Source organism: Tachyglossus aculeatus (genome assembly GCF_015852505.1).
Source record: "Tachyglossus aculeatus isolate mTacAcu1 chromosome 12 unlocalized genomic scaffold, mTacAcu1.pri SUPER_6_unloc_2, whole genome shotgun sequence".
Lineage (NCBI taxonomy): Eukaryota > Metazoa > Chordata > Mammalia > Monotremata > Tachyglossidae > Tachyglossus > Tachyglossus aculeatus.
In genome coordinates, this window is record NW_024044829.1 from 14019334 (window position 1) to 14036897 (window position 17564).

At 40.7% G+C, this 17564-nt stretch overlaps 1 protein-coding gene across 1 annotated transcript; it reads left to right on the plus strand.

Annotated features, from left to right (window-relative positions):
* Nucleotides 1-8857: 8857 nt before the first annotated feature.
* LOC119921463 (olfactory receptor 5T3-like) lies at nt 8858-17016 on the plus strand (the record flags this gene model as incomplete). The annotated part of the gene is made up of 2 exons (XM_038741672.1): nt 8858-9759; nt 16998-17016. Coding segments are annotated over exons 1-2 (921 nt in total), but the record flags the coding sequence as incomplete, so codon positions are not given.
* Nucleotides 17017-17564: the final 548 nt, after the last annotated feature.

A 17564-nucleotide genomic window follows, 5' to 3' on the forward strand; every position in this document is an offset into this window, starting at 1 on the left:
GGCAAATCACTTCCAATCACTTTCCACTTATTCTATCCATCATACAACACAAAGTAACATTTCAGGGAGTCCAGATTGACATCATTATGCTTTCAATACCAGTTGAGATTTGAGGTAAGTAGCTATCAATAAGAAAAAAAAAACCCTTCATGTAGAGACATAAACTCATATATTCCAAAATGCTAATCTTCCTTTTCTACAAGTGGAATTCCCGAATGATAAATTTGGTCAGTCATTTAGATAGTATATATCTCACTTTCCACAAAATCTACAATTGCCCAGCCTACCTGTAGAAAGGAGGATCCAAAAATCACAGGGCAAGGAAGGGTGGTTTGTGTCTACATCACTTATGTTGCTGACTTGTACTTCCCAAGCACTTAGTACAGTGCTCTGCACACAGTAAGTGCTCACTAAATATGACTGACTGACTGAATGAATTTATTTACTAGCTCCGTGGGGTCAATACACATAAATGGCTCAGGGGAATATAACCCAATGAGGATCCCAGTTATCTTTGGGGAAAAGATAACAAATACAAATGGGACAGAAATACAATGTATTTCTAGATGGTCAATGAAGGCAGAGTGGAAAGCTTATAGGCCTGGAAGGGAGGAGACCTGAGTTATAATGCCAGTTCTGCCGTTTGACTTCTCTGTGACCTTGGACACAGATGTCCTTAACATCTCTGTGTTTCAGTTACCTCATCTGTAAAATGGGGATTTAATACCTGTTCTCTCTCCTGCTTAGACTATGAGCCTCATGTGGGACAAGGACTTTGTCCGATCTGAATGCATCTAACTTAATCCAGCACTTACAACATTGCTTACCATATAGTAAGTGCTTCAAAACCACCACCATTATTATTATTATCAAGAAATAATTTTCTCATATCTTATTATATTACACTGTTTCCATTAGATGTGGTTATACTAGGGCAGTGACTACAGGCTTAGAAAGATGGGGCATAAGATCTACATCTTTGCATTGGCCTCTGACCAGCAGGCCTTAGTTTAATCAATCAATCAATCGATCAAATTTGTGGAGCATTTACTATGTGCAGACCACTGTGCTAAGCGCTTGTGAGAGAACAATACAACAGGATTACCAAACGTGTTTCAGTGGTATTTATTTAGTTCCTACTGTATCCAGAGCACTGTCCTAAGTGGTTGGAGGAGTATAATACAAAAGAGTAGGTATAGATGATCCCTACCCACAAGGAGTTTATGAACTAGAGGGAGCAACAAGCAATAAAATACATTACTGATGGATATGTACCTAAGTGCTGTGGAGCTGGGGGAAAGTGAATTTCAAGTGCCCAAGGGGTGGTAGCCTGAGACAATGAGAGTGGCAGACTGTAAGCTCCTCCTATATACTCTAAGCTCTTTGTGGGCATGGAGCATGTTTAGCAGTCAGTCCATCAGTCAATCCTATTTGTTGAGTGCTTTCTCTATGCAGAGCACTGTACCCAGTGCTTGGGAGAGTACAATACAACAATAAACAGACTTAGTCCCTACCCACAATGAGCTTACAGTCTAGAGGGGGAGACAGACATTAATATAAATGAATAAATTATAGATATGCATATAAATAAATAATAAATAATGATGGTATTTGTTAAGCACTTACTATGTGCCAAGCACTGTTCTAAGCACAGGTTAAATACAAGGTAATGAGGTTGTCCCACGTGGGGCTCACAGTTTTCATCCCTATTTTACAGATGAGGTAACTGAGGCACAGAGAAGTTAAGTGACTTGCCCAAAGTCACACAGCTGACAAGTGGTGGAGCCAGGATTAGAACCGATTACCTCTGACTCCCAAGCCCACGCTCTTTCCTCTAAGCCACCCTGCTTCTCAAGTGCTGTGGGCCTGGGAGCGGGGAATGAATAAAACGAGTAAGTCAGGTGATACAGAAGGGAGTAGAAGAAGAGGAAAGGAGGGCTTAGTCCATTAACTCAATCAATCGTATTTATTGAGCACTTACTGTGTACAAAGTACTGTACTAAGTGCTTGAGAGAATACAATAGAACAATGAACAGACACAAGAATGAGTTTATTGAATGAACTTTCCGAAGAGTTTTATCAAGTTCTCTGCACATAGAAAGGGTTCAATAATTATCACTGATTAATTGATTGTACTAGGCCAACCAAAGTATACATATTTCCAAAACCTTTACTCTATGCAATCCTCAGAAATGAATATACATGGCTTTCCACCAGGGGAATACTGACCTAAAATTGTGCACCTAGTTAGAAAAATCATGAATAACATAGCATGATACCTCCTTGGTTACAACCAAGTATTCCCATTTTGGACCCTATTACCTGTCAAATCCCTGCAGAAAAGTCACAGTTATAACAAACTGCGTAATATGGCACTTGACCAATCTCCATTAACTTTATTTAATGTGTTTCCAATTTCTTTGCTCTGAACCACCCTGCAGGTCCCCACAAGGCCCCTCTTTCTGTATAGAACTGTACCCCAAAACCTTTCTTTGGCATTGAAGGTTTGTTTTGTCCCATTAACATATGAAATGCCAGGTATTTCATCTGAAAGTGAAACGAAATTTCGAACTGATCCATTGCAGAAGATTATTTACTTTTCTTATCTGTTTCACAAAGGGAATGTGACACCCAAACAAATTAGTCAATGTAGGCTGTGCCCATACTTGAGAAATGGAAAGCCAAACCAATTTCTAGCATAATGAAGAAGGGACAAGCATGGCCTAGTTGAAAGAGCATGAGCCTATGAGTCAGAGGACCTGTGTCCCTAACCTGACTCCACCATTTACCGGATGTGAGACTTAGGGCAAGTCACTTAATTTCTATGTGCTGTAGTTTCCTCATCTATAAAATGAGGATTCAATACCTTTTCCCACTCCTACTTAGACTGTGAGCCCCATGTGAGACCTCATTATCTTGAAATTAAACTAGCGCTTAATACAGTGCTTGGCAGACAGTAAGGACTTAACAAATAAAGCAATTATTGTTATTAATGAAGGAACCAAAATACCAAACTTGTTATTGAGGAAAAGTAATATTTATTGATCCAAATTATTCAGTTTGGTGGCCCATAATCATCACTTTCTCTGGATCATCATCATTTATTATCAATTACTATTGAACTCATAAAAAACAAAGGCAATAACACCCATTTGCTTTAAATATTAAACTCAACACATGTAAATTCAAAAATTGAGCAATTGATGGCTGAATTTGTTCGATGTTAATAGCTATTCAGACTAAGAAACCACTTTTTTCTCACCAGAAGGGATATTGCCTCAACTGTCCACACTGCCCTGGAATCCCCCTCCTTTCTCCAACTTGGCCTTGTACTTTTGAATTTCTTGCAAAAACCACAAAAATATTATTCTCTGGTCCTCAACTTTTAAGTGATTATGAATCTTTTTTGCTAGGAGATTACAGGGCAATATTGTCTAAATAGGAAACAATTTCCATCTTCCCTCTGTAGAAGACATTCCTTTAAAGGATTCTTTACATCTTGAGATCCTTTGCATTCTGTGTATCCCATGGGAAATGGGAGCAAACTTAAACCCCAGCAATATTTCAATGAGAACTACCTGAGCGAAGAAAAGCAGGCCCTGCACACTGATGAGCTGAGTCTCCTCCCTTCTAGTGGAGGGTGGGAGGTTGGGGGGAGAAGGGGAGGTGCCCCACCTGATCTCTGGAAACAATTTCTATCTTCCCTCTGGAGATGACACTCATTTCAAGGATTCTTTGCATCTTGAGATCCTTTGCATTCTGTATAACCCATGGGAAATGGGAGCAAACAGAAACCTCAGTAACATTTCAATGAGAACCACCTGAGTGAAGAACAGCAGATTTTCCTCCACAGGTTGGTTAGACCACTGGGCTTATTTTCCGCACTAAACCAACTCACTTAATTCAGCAAAAACCTGTGATAACCAGAACGTTATCCAAGTTACCATTTTGGTTGTTCATTTAGGGAGATACTTCATTCAAGATTAACCAAGAATATTTTTGCTGGTTTTGAGTAATTTGTATCTTTAATGCTATAGAGAATGTGGATAGAGCACCAGCCTGGGAATCAGGTCTTGGATTTTAATTCAAGCTCCACCACTTGTCTGTTGTGTGACTCAAGTCCGAAACTGAGGCACTAAAAAGTGAAGTGACTTGCCGTGGGTACCACAGCAGGCAAGAGCCAGAGCTGGGATTAGAACCCATGTCCTCTGATTCCTCGACCTGTGCTAATTGTGATACTTCATTCTGCTTAGAACTGAATTCTGCTTAGAACTGACTGGGGCATATCCAGGTGATTTAGGTGCAGCTGGCAGTCCACAGACTTACTAATCAATTGGTCCCTGAAACTTGTGCTTCAAGCCATAATAATGTGTCAGAACCAAAATTTTAATGACATTTATTAAGCACTTGTGTGTCAAACACTATTCTAAGTGGCTGAGATAGATACAAGTTAATCAGGTTGGATGCAGCCCATGTCCCACATGGGACTTATTTTATTCTATTTATTTCTTTATCAATTTATTTATGTTAATGTCTTTCTCTCCCTTTAGACTGTGAGCTCATTATGGACAGGAATGTGTCTGTTTTTATATTGTAGTCTCCCCACTGCTTTGTTCAGTGCTTTGCAAACAGTAAGCTCAAAAACTACAATGGAATGAATGAATAAATATGGCTCACATTCTAAGTAGGAGGGAAAATGAGTATTTAATCCTGATTTTACAGTTGAGGAAATTGAGGCACCAAGAAGTGAAGTGCCTTGCTAAAGGTCACACAACAAACAACTGGCAGAGCCAGGATTAGAACCAGATCCTCTGACTCTAGTGCTTTCCACTAAAACATGCTGCTTCTCAATTTTCTTCTGGAACAATGTTATGAATAGAAACTAGTCCCCGTATCAGAGTTGGAGAGTCTACTCTTTCCAAAACTCCCCATAATTTAGGGTTTAATCAAGTTGTAGAGTAAAATAAAAAATACAATAAATAATTATGGCATTTGTTTAGTATTTATTATGTATCAATAATGATACTAAGTGTTGAGGTTAAGTTAAACAGGTTAAACAAGTTAAACAGGTTGGACACAGTTCCTTTCCTGCATGGGGCTCACAGTATAGGAGGGAGAACAGTTGAAACAGGCACAGAGAAGTTAAGTAATTTGCCCAAGTTCACACAGCAGGCAATTGGTAGAGCTGGGATTAGAACTCAGGTCCTCTGACTCCCAGGCCCCTACTCTTTCTACAAGACCATTCTGCTTCTCTAATATGTAATATGCATACAATACAAAATATACATATAATGTACATGTTAATACAAATAAGCATTGGAACATTCATCCTGGGGGAAAATGCAGATATTTCATACAATATTAACATTAAATATTTTATGATAAGCACTTGACCAAAGTATCAGTAAACACATGGGAGAGTATTATTTTACTCCAATGCAATTGATAATTATTTGATGGTAGAACTATCAAATAGTACATAGTAAGCTCTTAACAAATACCATTAAAAAACAACTATCACCCTGCTCAGAAGACACTTGCGTACTGACACCTCTGTTTTCTTTCTCAAGCAGCTGATGCAGACAGAATATATGGCAGAAAGAAACCTGACCTATGTGACTGAGTTTGTTCTCTTAGGAATCTCAAACTATCCAGAATGGCAGATTCCTCTCTTCCTGGTGTTTGTAATCATCTATCTTATTTCAACAATAGGAAATCTTGGGATAATCATGATTACCAATATAGATTCCCGACTAAAATCTCCAATGTATTTTTTCCTCTGGCATATGGCTTTCGTCAATCTAGGTAATTCCACAGTCATTGCCCCTAAAATGTTGGTGAATTTCTTAGCAGAGAATAAGACCATTTCCTATTATAGCTCATAGAAAAAATAAATATGGCCGCAGAGATAACTCTGAGTGGAAATTCTGATTTCTTCACATCTCACATTTTAGAGTCAGATTGATTTTGAAGGCTGGGAGCATCAGATGCTATGTTTGACTCGGGGACTGGATTCTGAAAAACTGCGGGGCATGACACTGCTCAAACCTGGAAAAGAAATAGTAAAGGATGACTTCAGGATCCTGAGAGCAGGGAAAGGGGCCACCTGCCAGTCCTGAATGTGGAACAAACAAACCCTGTCTCCTAGTGTCACTCCACTATGGGGAAAAAGGGGAAGGAAATAGGTGGATGAGGGAGGAGGGGTTTTCACCAAGGCACTGAGCCTGAAAAGATCAAGGACAGAAAAAAGTGGAGAAGGTTAAGGTAATAGTCTCTTGGTGGAGGTGGTTCTAGGCCCGCATTTTGGGGGCTACACATAAACTGAAAGACCCCATACACAATTATTCGGCTCAGGATTCTGGAAAAAAATCTTTTTCCTTTACTCTCCTACATGAGGCTATTCCATCCACACCTAGCTCTGCAAAGGGGCCAAAGGAGAGAAAAATTGGCAGTGTGTACTCAAAGTTTCTCCCTAACTACCAAGAAAGGCAAAGCATGGCTCAGTGAAAAGAGCATGGGCTTTGGAGTCAGAGGTCACGGGTTCAAATCTCAGCTCTGCCAACTGTCAGCTGTGTGAATTTGGGCAAGTCACTAACTTCTCTGGGCCTCAGTTACCTCATCTGTAAAATGGGGAATAAAACTGTGAGCCCCCGTGGGACAACCTGATCACCTTGTAACCTCCCCAGGGCTTAGAACACACATAGTGTTCACATAGTAAGGGCTTAACAAATACTACTACTATTATTATTATTCTTTAGTAAGGCTCTATGCTCTATATAATAATATTATTATTATTCTTTAGTAAGGCTCTATATGGTTGTATGGATTTTCAGGTTGATAACATGTATCCTTATTGGTATGAAACTTGCCTAGTGCAAGATTTGTAAATCGGATTTGTTTTAGGAATGAACAAATGTCTGGAAGATTTGATCGAGCTATGAGCCGAAGATGAGGTTTTTATAAATTGTTGTGATCATTCCCATGATTCCTCTATGGTATTTTTATTGTGTTAGTAGTTGTAGTAATAATAGAATTTATTAAGCAGTTAGTGTGATTGTGCATGAATATTAATGTTAATGTGTTACTGTTCAGATTCGATGAGGTTAAGAAACTTCAGATTCCGGTAATATTTGTATTTTGGGAATGTATTGAGGAAGTGTCTGGCCAAGACTATGTCCACATGGGCTAAGTGAGGTAGAGTTTTAAATTGATATTATCATCATTATCACTATTACCAGAAGCAATATAAAGATATTGTCAGCATTTACTGGCACTGAATAAAGTGTTTGGGAAAATACAATAGGCTTTAAAGACATTTCCTGACCTTGAGAAGCTTACAAACCATGGGAGATAAGCAGACACATATTGTCAAATTTACGTTCAGCAAAAGAGTAAAGAACATTGATGTAAAATTAGAAAACAAAAGCCATTAAATAACTACATACATAATGTATGGATACATAATAATAGTCATGTTAATTCATTAGAATTGAGGTGGCATGCCCAGTTAGATGGTGAATATTGGTAAAGTCTCCCAAAGAAGGTGATTTTCCAAGAGGGAGATACGTGGTTTAGTGGATTGGCAGGAGGAGGAGTTTGAAGAAGAAGGGAAGGTTTGAACAGCAGATGTGAGAGAGGAGCGAGAAAGGCACAGTTAGAGAATTACATAATAATAATGATGATGATAATCATAATAATAACAATGGTATTTGTTAAGCACTTACAAGAAGCAGCATGGTTTGATAGAAAGAGCCCGGGCTTGGGAGTCAGAGGTAGTGGGTTCTAATCCCAATTCTGACATTTACCAGTTGTGTGACTTTTGGCAAGACGCTTAGTTTCCCTGTGCCTCAGTTACATGAGACAACCTGATTACCTTGTATCTACCCCAGCGCTTAGAACTGTGCATGGCTTAACAAATACCATTATTGTTATCATTATTATCATTATCATGTGCCAAGCACATGAGTGCTGGGGTAGATACAAGGTAATCAGGTTGTTCCATGTGGGGTTCACAGTCTTAATCCCCATTTTACAGATGAGGTAACTGAGCCACACAGCAGGTAAGTGGCGGAGTTGGGATTTGAACCACATCCTTTGACCCAAAATCCCATGCTTTTTCCACTAAGCCACACTGTTTCTCATAGACATCCTGTTTTTCATAGCCACAAAATGAAGAGTACTAGCTTCAGAGTAGCAGGAGAAGAGTGGATAGTGAATAAACTGATGGAGAACCTTGAAGGAAAATGCTGAGGGCTTTCTTTCACGTAAGAAGAAATAGGTAGATATCGGTGATTTGGAAGGATGAGAATGATATCTTACATATGACACTTAGAAAAGGTGATATGTCAACTGTATGAAGGAAAACCTGGAGAGGCATAAGGGAGAGAAGCAGCATTCAGGTGCAAAATCTATTGTGAAAGGAATGGAGTTGTGTGATTTTTTTTTAAATTCTCATATATCTAAATTGTCTAGGATTCAAACTCACCCAAGTTACTTATGCTTCCATTTCTGTGTGTTTGTGGAGAATAAATAAGAAGAAGGAATGTTTAAGCAAAGAAAGTTTGAAGTCAAGGTGAAGTTAGCAAAACATCTTGAAATTTAGACAATACAGTGCTTTCAAGGAAATCCAGTCCATAGTTTACTCTAAAACTGTCTACTGAATTGGGTCATTTTCACTGAAGGATTATGGAGAATAGAGATTTGATACTTTGAATAAATACACTGACTTCATTGATAAATGTTGATAAATGCCTATGTAAGGCTAAATCATTTTACAAATGATGAAATGATCATTTCATTTTAGCTCTTAATTTCAATATTCTGCACAATTTACAGATTGGACATGGTGGCAGTAAGCATGCATAATGACTCTACTATAATTGAGTTTGTTCTGATGGGATTCCCAGTTCCTGAGGAGCTACAGATCATTCTGTTCTTGCTGTTTCTAGCCATCTATCTTTTCACTTTGGCGGGGAACCTGGGAATAGTTGGGCTGGTTGGAATGGACCCCCGGCTTCACAACGCCATGTACTATTTCCTGAGTGTCTTATCTTTTCTGGATGCCTGCTACTCCTCTGTTGTCACCCCCAAGATGTTGCTGAATTTTTTATTGGGAAATAAATCCATCTCCTTTTCTGGCTGTGCCACACAAATGCTTTTCTTCCTAACTTTTGGAACCACTGAGTCTTTTCTTCTGGCTGCCATGGCTTATGATTGCTATGTGGCCATTTTTAATCCTCTGCTCTACATGGCCATTATTTCACCCAGAATCTATGTGTCACTCATTATTGGCTCCTATATTGGTGGCCTCCTGAATGGCATCTTACATACAGCTGCCACCTTCAGTTTATCCTTCTGTGGCTCCAATGAAATCAAACATTGTTTCTGTGATATCCCCCCACTCTTATCCCTCTCCTGTTCTGATACACACATCAATGAACTGTTACTCTTCAATTTTGTGAGCGCTATTGAGGTGCTCACCGTCCTGATTGTGATCATCTCCTACAGCTGCATCCTAGCTGCCATCCTGAGGATCCACTCTGTTCAAGGGAGACACAAGGCTTTTTCAACCTGCGCCTCCCACCTGGCTGGAGTGACCATATATCACAGTGCAATACTCGCCACATACATCAGACCCAGTTCAAGCTACAATCTGGAGCATGGCATGTTTGTGTCTCTATTTTATACCATTGTGATTCCTATGATGAATCCAGTAATTTACAGTCTAAGGAACAAGGATGTGAAAGCTGCTTTTAAAAATGTCTAAGAGAAATATTTTCAGTGATGAAACATATAAACAGCAGTAGTAGACTACTTACAGGTGGTTTGGAAGGATGGAAGGTTTGACTCTAACACATAATTTGGAGTCAGGAAACCTGGGTTCTAATCTCAGTGCCACCACTCATCTGCTGGGTGAATTGGGCAAGTCACTTAACTTCTCTGTGACTCAGTTTTCTCATTTGTAAAATGAGAATTAAATACCTATTCTTTCATTGCTTTAGACTTGGAACTCCATTTTGGACATGGACTGGTATCTGACCTGATTATATTATATCCACCCCAGTGCCTAAAACATAGTAAACACTTAACAAATGCCACAATATTCGTTAATATTAACTAACCACAGCTCACATTAGTAAAACAAATGTTTTAAAACTGATCCATGATCTGGTTTTCAATGATCAGAAAGTATTTAAATTCCTTTTAACTCACCCATAGTGAATTAACTAAGCTGGAATGAATACTTGTTGTATATAGGGAACTTGTTTACCGACCCTCTTATTTTCATTCATTCATTCATTCATTCATTCATTCATTCATGTATTCAATCAATCATATTTATTGAGAGCTTACCAAGTTCAGAGCACTGTACTAAGCGCTTAGGAAAGTACAATACAACAATAAACAGACACATTCCCTGCCCAAAAAGAGCTTACACTCTAGAGGGGTCAGACCACCATCAATACTGACAAATAAATGTGAGACATGGAAATAAGTGCTGTGGGTCTGGTATGGGGGTAGCAACAGAGGGAGCAGGTCAGGGTTCTCAAGTACTTAGTGATTCATATTGTACTCTTCCAAGCATTTAGTACAGTGTTTTGCACGTGGAAAGTCCTCAATAAATATGATTGATTGACTGAATATCTCTAAAGCAATAGAAAAATGACCAGTCTCGTGCTAAACAGTACAGTTACCTCATCTCATTATTTTGTAATTATCAATGATAACTATTCTTCCTGGACCATCTCAGGACAGTAATACAAGGCTTGGAGGAATCACAAAAGTAGGAACAGTAAGCAAGGAGAAGCTCAGAACTGTGCAGCCCTGGATTCCCTTACCCTTGGGGCTCTGGAGCATGGGGCTTGGGAAGGTCTCCCTAGATACTGGAGAAATGTTTGCCTTTTCACACACCCCTCATTTCTACAAGAGAAGCCTTAGGAGGGAATGTGTCTGTTATGTTGTTGTTTTTTAACTTTAACCAGTGCCCTGCACACAGTAAATGCTCAGTAAATACAATTGGTTGATTGACTGATTGATGCCCAGTAAGACGAGAGGGAGAGCAGAAGCCTCTAATAATCATTATGGTATTCGTTAAGCTCTTACTGTATACCAAGCATTGTACCAAGCACTGAATGCCTTTACTCAATGGTTAATTTTGAACTGCTGTTTCTAAAAGTACTTATGTCAATCTACTTCACTTTCACTGCCAACCCCACATCAACGTCCTGCTTCTGGCCTGGAATGCCCTTCCTTTTAAAATCCAACAAACAATTACTCTTCCACCGCTTCAAAGCCTTATTGTAGGCACGTCTCCCCTCAGAGGCCTTCCCTGAATAAACCCCCCTTTCCTCTTCTCCCACTACCTTCTGCGTCTCCCTGACTTATTCCCTTTGTTCTTCCCCACTCCTAGCCCCACAGCACTTATGTACACATCGGTAATTTACTGATATTAATGTCTGCCTCCTCCTACTCCTAGACGGTAAGCTCACTGTGAGCAGGGAATGTGTCTGTTTATTGTTGTATTGTACTCTCTCAAGCGCTTAGTACAGTGCTGTGCAACAGTAAGCACTCAATGATTACGATTGAATGAACAAGTAAATGATTGAATGAATTAAGCAGAGAAGCAAAATTTGGACTTCGCTCAATCAATCAGTCAATCAATCATTGGTATTTATTGAGTGTTTACCCTGTGCACAGAGCACTGTACTAAGCACTTGGGAGAGCAAGGTACAGCACAGTAAATAGACACATTCCCTGGCCACAAAGAGTTTCCAGTCTAAAGGGGGAGACAGTGCTTAGACAGTGCTTAAGCGCTTAGTACAGTGCTCTACACACAGTAAGCACTCAATAAATGCAGTTGAATGAATCAATGAATGATGAATATAAACAAATATATTATTCATTTGCTCACTGATAATTCACAGGACAAATGTGCTTGTAATGTTCTCTTCCAGACTCTGTACAATGCTCTACACATAGTAAGGGTTCAACACATACCATTGATGGTGAAATGCTCCTTTCTTGGTATAGGCAGGTACACATTTTTGAGCTTATTCTCTTTCTGTATAAATGTGCCTCTTAATGGAAGGGAGCATCATCACAGATAACCTACACATGGTAGTTAGTAATCTCACACACTAACCCTTTCCACTCTGTATGGGAATATGGTCGAGAAGGGAGAGGCAATGTTGGTGTGGGGTTGAGTAGTTGTTAGAAGTAGAATAAATATTTGTACTTCCCAAGCGCTTAATACAGTGCTCTGCATACAGTAAATGCTCAATAAAAACGATTGAATGAATGAATAAGAAGCTGCAGCTTAAAGAACACCCCTCTCTCCCCCTTCTCCCTGGCTCCATCGAGAGCAAACTCCCCTTCATCTTCATTTGGCTTATTATACTCTTAGGGCAAGAATATTTGGGGAGGAAAAGGAGGGATTTGCTTTGTTAACTTAACTTCTTAACTTAACTTCTTAATGTTCTCTTTGGCTTTTAAGGCCTAACATTCTCCAGAGCATGGAGAATATTTGTGGTGGACAAGGAGAGATTTGCTTTATGCAATGTCTCCCATTTAATTCTCTCCTTGGTTTTATAGCTGAGCAAGCAGAGAGAATGTTAGAGAAGGAAAAGGAGACATCTGCTCCATCTCCAACTCAGTTCTCCCATTGGGTCTTTGAGACCTAACTCCTCAAACAAGCAAAGAACTTTTGAGGAGGAAAAGGAGAGATTTGCTTCATGCAATATCATCTACTAAATTTTCTGCTGGTTCTTTAGGATGAAATCTGTGCAGAGAGAATATCTCAGGTATAAAGGTAGAGGTTGTTTTGTGTCTCATTCATTCATTCAATCATCTCCTCTGGGTCTTTAAGGCTTGAGCAAGCAGTGAGAATATTTGAGGAAAAGGAGAGATTTGTTTCATTCCATATCTGACCATGAATTATGTATTGGGTCCATAACGCCAAACTCCTCAAGAGAACAGAGAGAATATTTGAGGGGCAAAATGAAAGATTTGATTTATGCAATATCTATCTTAATTCTATCTTGGTCCTTAGGGCCTATCTCCTTGAGAGTGGAGAAAATATTTAGGGAGTTAAAGCAGAGTTGCCCTTTATGCAATATTTACTTAATTTTTTCCTAACTCCTCAAAGTGAGCAAATAGTTTTCGATGTGGAAAAGGTAGCATATTTGTTTCATGTGATAACTTCCCCTAACTTGTCTCCTGGGTCCTCAACACCTCAAGGAAGCAGAGACTGTTAGAAGAGAAAAAGGAGAGATTTTTGCTTCTTACAGTATCTCCTCTGTTATTCAACTTCTATATCTTCATGGCCTAAGTCAAGAGAGCAGAGAGAATGTTAGAAGGGGAAAAGGGAATTTTGCTTTATGCAATACCTCACACTTCCTCCCCTCCCCTATGTCTCAACTCCCTCCCTCTGTTCTACACCCCTTCCTGCCCCACAGCAATTGTGTATATATGTACATATTTATTATTCTATTTATTTTATTAATGATGTGTATATATCGATAATTCTACTTATTTCTATTGATGCTATTGATGTCTGTCTACTTGTTTTGTTTTGCTGTCTGTCTCTCCCCGCCACCCCCCCCCCGCCACCTTGTAGACTGTGAGCCCGTTGTTGGGTAGGAATTGTCTCTATTAGTTGATGAATTGTACTTTCCAAATGCTTAGTACAGTGCTTTCCACACGGTAAGCACTCAATAAATACTACTGAATGAATGCATTGAATGAACGTAATTCTCTCCTGGGTCTTTAAGACCTAATTCCTCAAGTGAGGGGAAGACATATTTGCAGCAGAAAAAGAGTGATTTGCTTCATACTCTCGTGGTTTTCAAGGCCTTCCAACTCTTTGAGATAGCAGAGAAGAAATGGAGAAATTTTCTTCATGCAACGTCTTCCACTTTTGCCTGAGTGAGTACAGAGTATTTGAGGTGGAAAAGGAGAAGTTTGCTGCATGCAATATTTCCCATTTTAATGTTCAACTGGGTCTTCAAAGCCAGCCTACTCAAGTGAGTTTGAGATACAAGCAGATGAAAAATGTTCGTGCACAGTCCCCTTACAATTAGTTCCTGCAAGAGTTTTCATCTTTATCCTCTCATTCTACCAGTGGTGGGCAAAAGCACAGGAGCTCTGGGACAGCAAAACAGGTGTGAAGGAAAGTGTGTGTTTTGAAGTAGTGTGGATCCCAACTGTTCTTGGAAGGCATGATGATGTTTTAACAACCAACATTATGATAAAGGTTTTATTTTAGCTGACACAATCATTATGAACTCATTATTATTATTGCTTAATATAATCCAGACCAATCCAAAAACTTAAGTTTTCCCTAAGAATGTTTTTGCAGTACCTTACATCTCAGATTTTCTCATCAGAGCAGAGTGAGATGTTCCTCTTCCTCTTCCTTAATTACTGTGTCAGCCTCCTTGCTGACCTGCCTGCCTCCTGTCTCTCCCCACTCCAGCTAATACTTCACTCAGGTGCCTGGATCATTTTTCTAAAGAAACATTCAGTCCACATCTCCCGATTCCTCAAGAACCTCCAGAGGTTGCCTAGTGTGGCGTAGTGGATAGAGCATGGCCCTGGAAGTCAGAAGGGCATAGGTTCTAATCCTGGCTCTGCCACTTGTCTGCTGTGTGACCCTGGACAAGCCTCTTCATTTCTCTGGGCCTCAGTTTCCTCATCTGTAAAATGGGGATTGAAACTGTGAGCCCCACATGAGACAGGGACTGTGTATAACTCGATTTGCTTTTATCCACCTCAGCACTAAGTACGGTGCCTGGCACACAGTAAGTAAGTGTTCAGTAAATATGATTGACTGACTAACTCTTTTGTGCTCTCCCTAGTAGTACATTGCTCTGCACCCAATAGACTGCTGTGGGCAGGGAATGTGTCAGTTATATTGTTGTCCTTTCCCAAGTGCTTCATACAGTGCTCGGCAGTGCTCTGTGCACGATTGCTGTGCCATCAATACAGTTGATTGATTGATTGCTCCTTGTGGGTAGGGAACAGGTCTACCCACTCTGTTAGGCTATACTGGCCCAAACACTTAGTACAGTGCTCCACACAATAAATTCTACTGATTGATTGATTAATTGATTCTGTTGGCAGGGAATAGCCTATCGATTCTGTTTTACTGAACTGTCTCAAATGCTTAGTACACTTCTCTGCACACAGTAAGAGCTCACTAAATACCATTCATGGGTGAATTGATTGATTTTGGGGGCAGGGAACATATCTACCTCCTTTGTTATACAAAGCACTCAATTCAGTGCTCCACACACAGTAAGCACTCAGTAAATTCCATGGAATGCTAGATAGCCCCCCCCCCTCCACTTCTCAAACCCTGATGGTTACCTGTTGGACACAATCCCTAGTAGTTCCCAGGACCTCCAGCATCCATCAGAACCGAGCCCACCAGCCAGGAAAACCAGCCAGGCACCACCCTGCAGGGTCACGTGCCCTACCCCTGTCTTAGCCCGGCCCAGGATAACTCTGAGTTAGTAGCTTTCAGTCTACCCTGGACCTCCTGGACATTCGGGCCACCTAGCCTGCTCTGTCCAATCACTGCAGGCAAACCTCTGATCTGACCAATCTGCTGCAGGCCACCCCCAAACGCCCTGTCCAATCACTGACGGCTACCCAGTCCAATCGCTGTGGGCTGCCCCTCAACCCATCCAATTGTTGCAGGTCACCACTCCCATCCCACCCAACCAGGCTGCCTTTCCCATACTGACCAATCGCTGCAGGCCTCCCCTCCCAGCCCCGCCTCATTCTTACCTCATCCTTTCCCCCCCCCCCCCCAGCATTTCCAGCAGTTTTCCTAGGCCCCACCTACCACCCGTTCAAACTGTAATACTACTACTACTACTACTAATAGTGTGGTTTTTAAATGCTTGCTATATATAAGTGCTGAGCTAAATACAAGGCCAGTAGGTCCCAGGGGTTCATAGTCTAAACAGGAGGAAGAACAGGGACTGAGTTCCCATTTGCAGATTAGGAAATTAAGGCACAGAAAGTGAAATGATTTGCCGAAGGTCATGTAGCAGACATAGCAGTGGTGGAAGTGAGACTAGAACCCAGGTCCTCTGTCTACCAATCTGGGCTGTTTCTGTTAGGCTGCACTGCTTCTCTAAGAGAAATGAAGGGACTTGTCCAATGTTACCCATCAGACAAGGGATGGGGCTGGGATTGGAACTCAGGTCGTCTGACTCCCAACTGTGGTCTCTTTCTGCTAGGACACACTGCTTCTCAGTGGAAGCTACAATGGAATCTTCCACTTCCTATCCCCACAGTGGAAGTGTCTACTCCCCCCTTTTTATTGTATTTGTTAAGTGTTTAATATGTACCAGGAACCTATGTGCCACCCATTTAATTGTAATGACTGAGGTGTTTGTTAAGCAGATAATCAGCTAGGACACAGCTCCATACCACATGGGGCTTAAAGTCTAAGTAGGAGGGAGAATTCCCATTTTCAAGCCTTTATACCCTCATTTACAAAAGTGGAATGAGGCACAGAGAAATCAACTGACTCACCCAAGATTACACATCAGACAAGTGGCGGGGCTGGGATAATAACCCAGGTCTTCTGATTTCCAGCCCTGGGCTCTTTCCATTAGGCTTTGCTGTTTCTCTAAACTGTGAAGTGACTTGTCCAGGGTCACATGGCAGACAAGTGGATGACCTGGGATTAGAACCCAGGTCCTCAGACTGCCAGTACTGGGCTCCTTCCACTAGGCAACACTGTGTCTCAGATACAGAGGAATGGTTGGATTATGGAAATAACGGGTAGCAAGAATTGATAAATTAAACATAAGGGTTGAAAGAGAAAGGGGAGTCAAGAATAATGCCAAGGTTGAGGGCTTGTGGGATGGGGAAGATGATTATGTTGTCTACAGCACCTGTCCCACAAGCCCATAACCTTGACATTATCTACAACTCATGTCACTCATTCAGTCATCATCATTGTCATCATCATCACCAAAAGTGGTATTTAGTGAACGCTTACTGTGTGCAGAGCACTATACTAAGCACTCGAGAGAGTGCAATACAACAGAATTGGTACACAAGAACCCTACCCGCAATGAACTTACAGTCTAGAGGGAGAGACAGACATTAATATTAATATATCATTTATAAGTGAATGCACCTATTCAATCTGTCATCATATCCTGTCAGTTCACTCTTCACAGCATCACAAAAATCCACCCCTTCTTCTCTATCCAACATGCTTAATGTGTTTTATGAACTCTTTAGCCTAACCCACCTTGACTACTGCTTTAACCTCCTTGCTGACCTCCTGCCTCCTGCCTCTCTCCACTCCAATCCATACTTCACTCTGCTGCTCGGATCATTATTCTAAAATAAGCATTCAGTCCATGTTTCCCCACTCCTCCAGTGGTTGCCCATCCACCTCTGCATTTATCAATCAATCAGTAGTATATATTGGGCACTTACTGTGTTCAGAACACTGTACTCGGAGAAGCAGCTTGGCTTAGTGGTAAGACACTTTCTGTGTTCAGAGTACTTGTAAACTCCTGAAGCATAGTGATGGT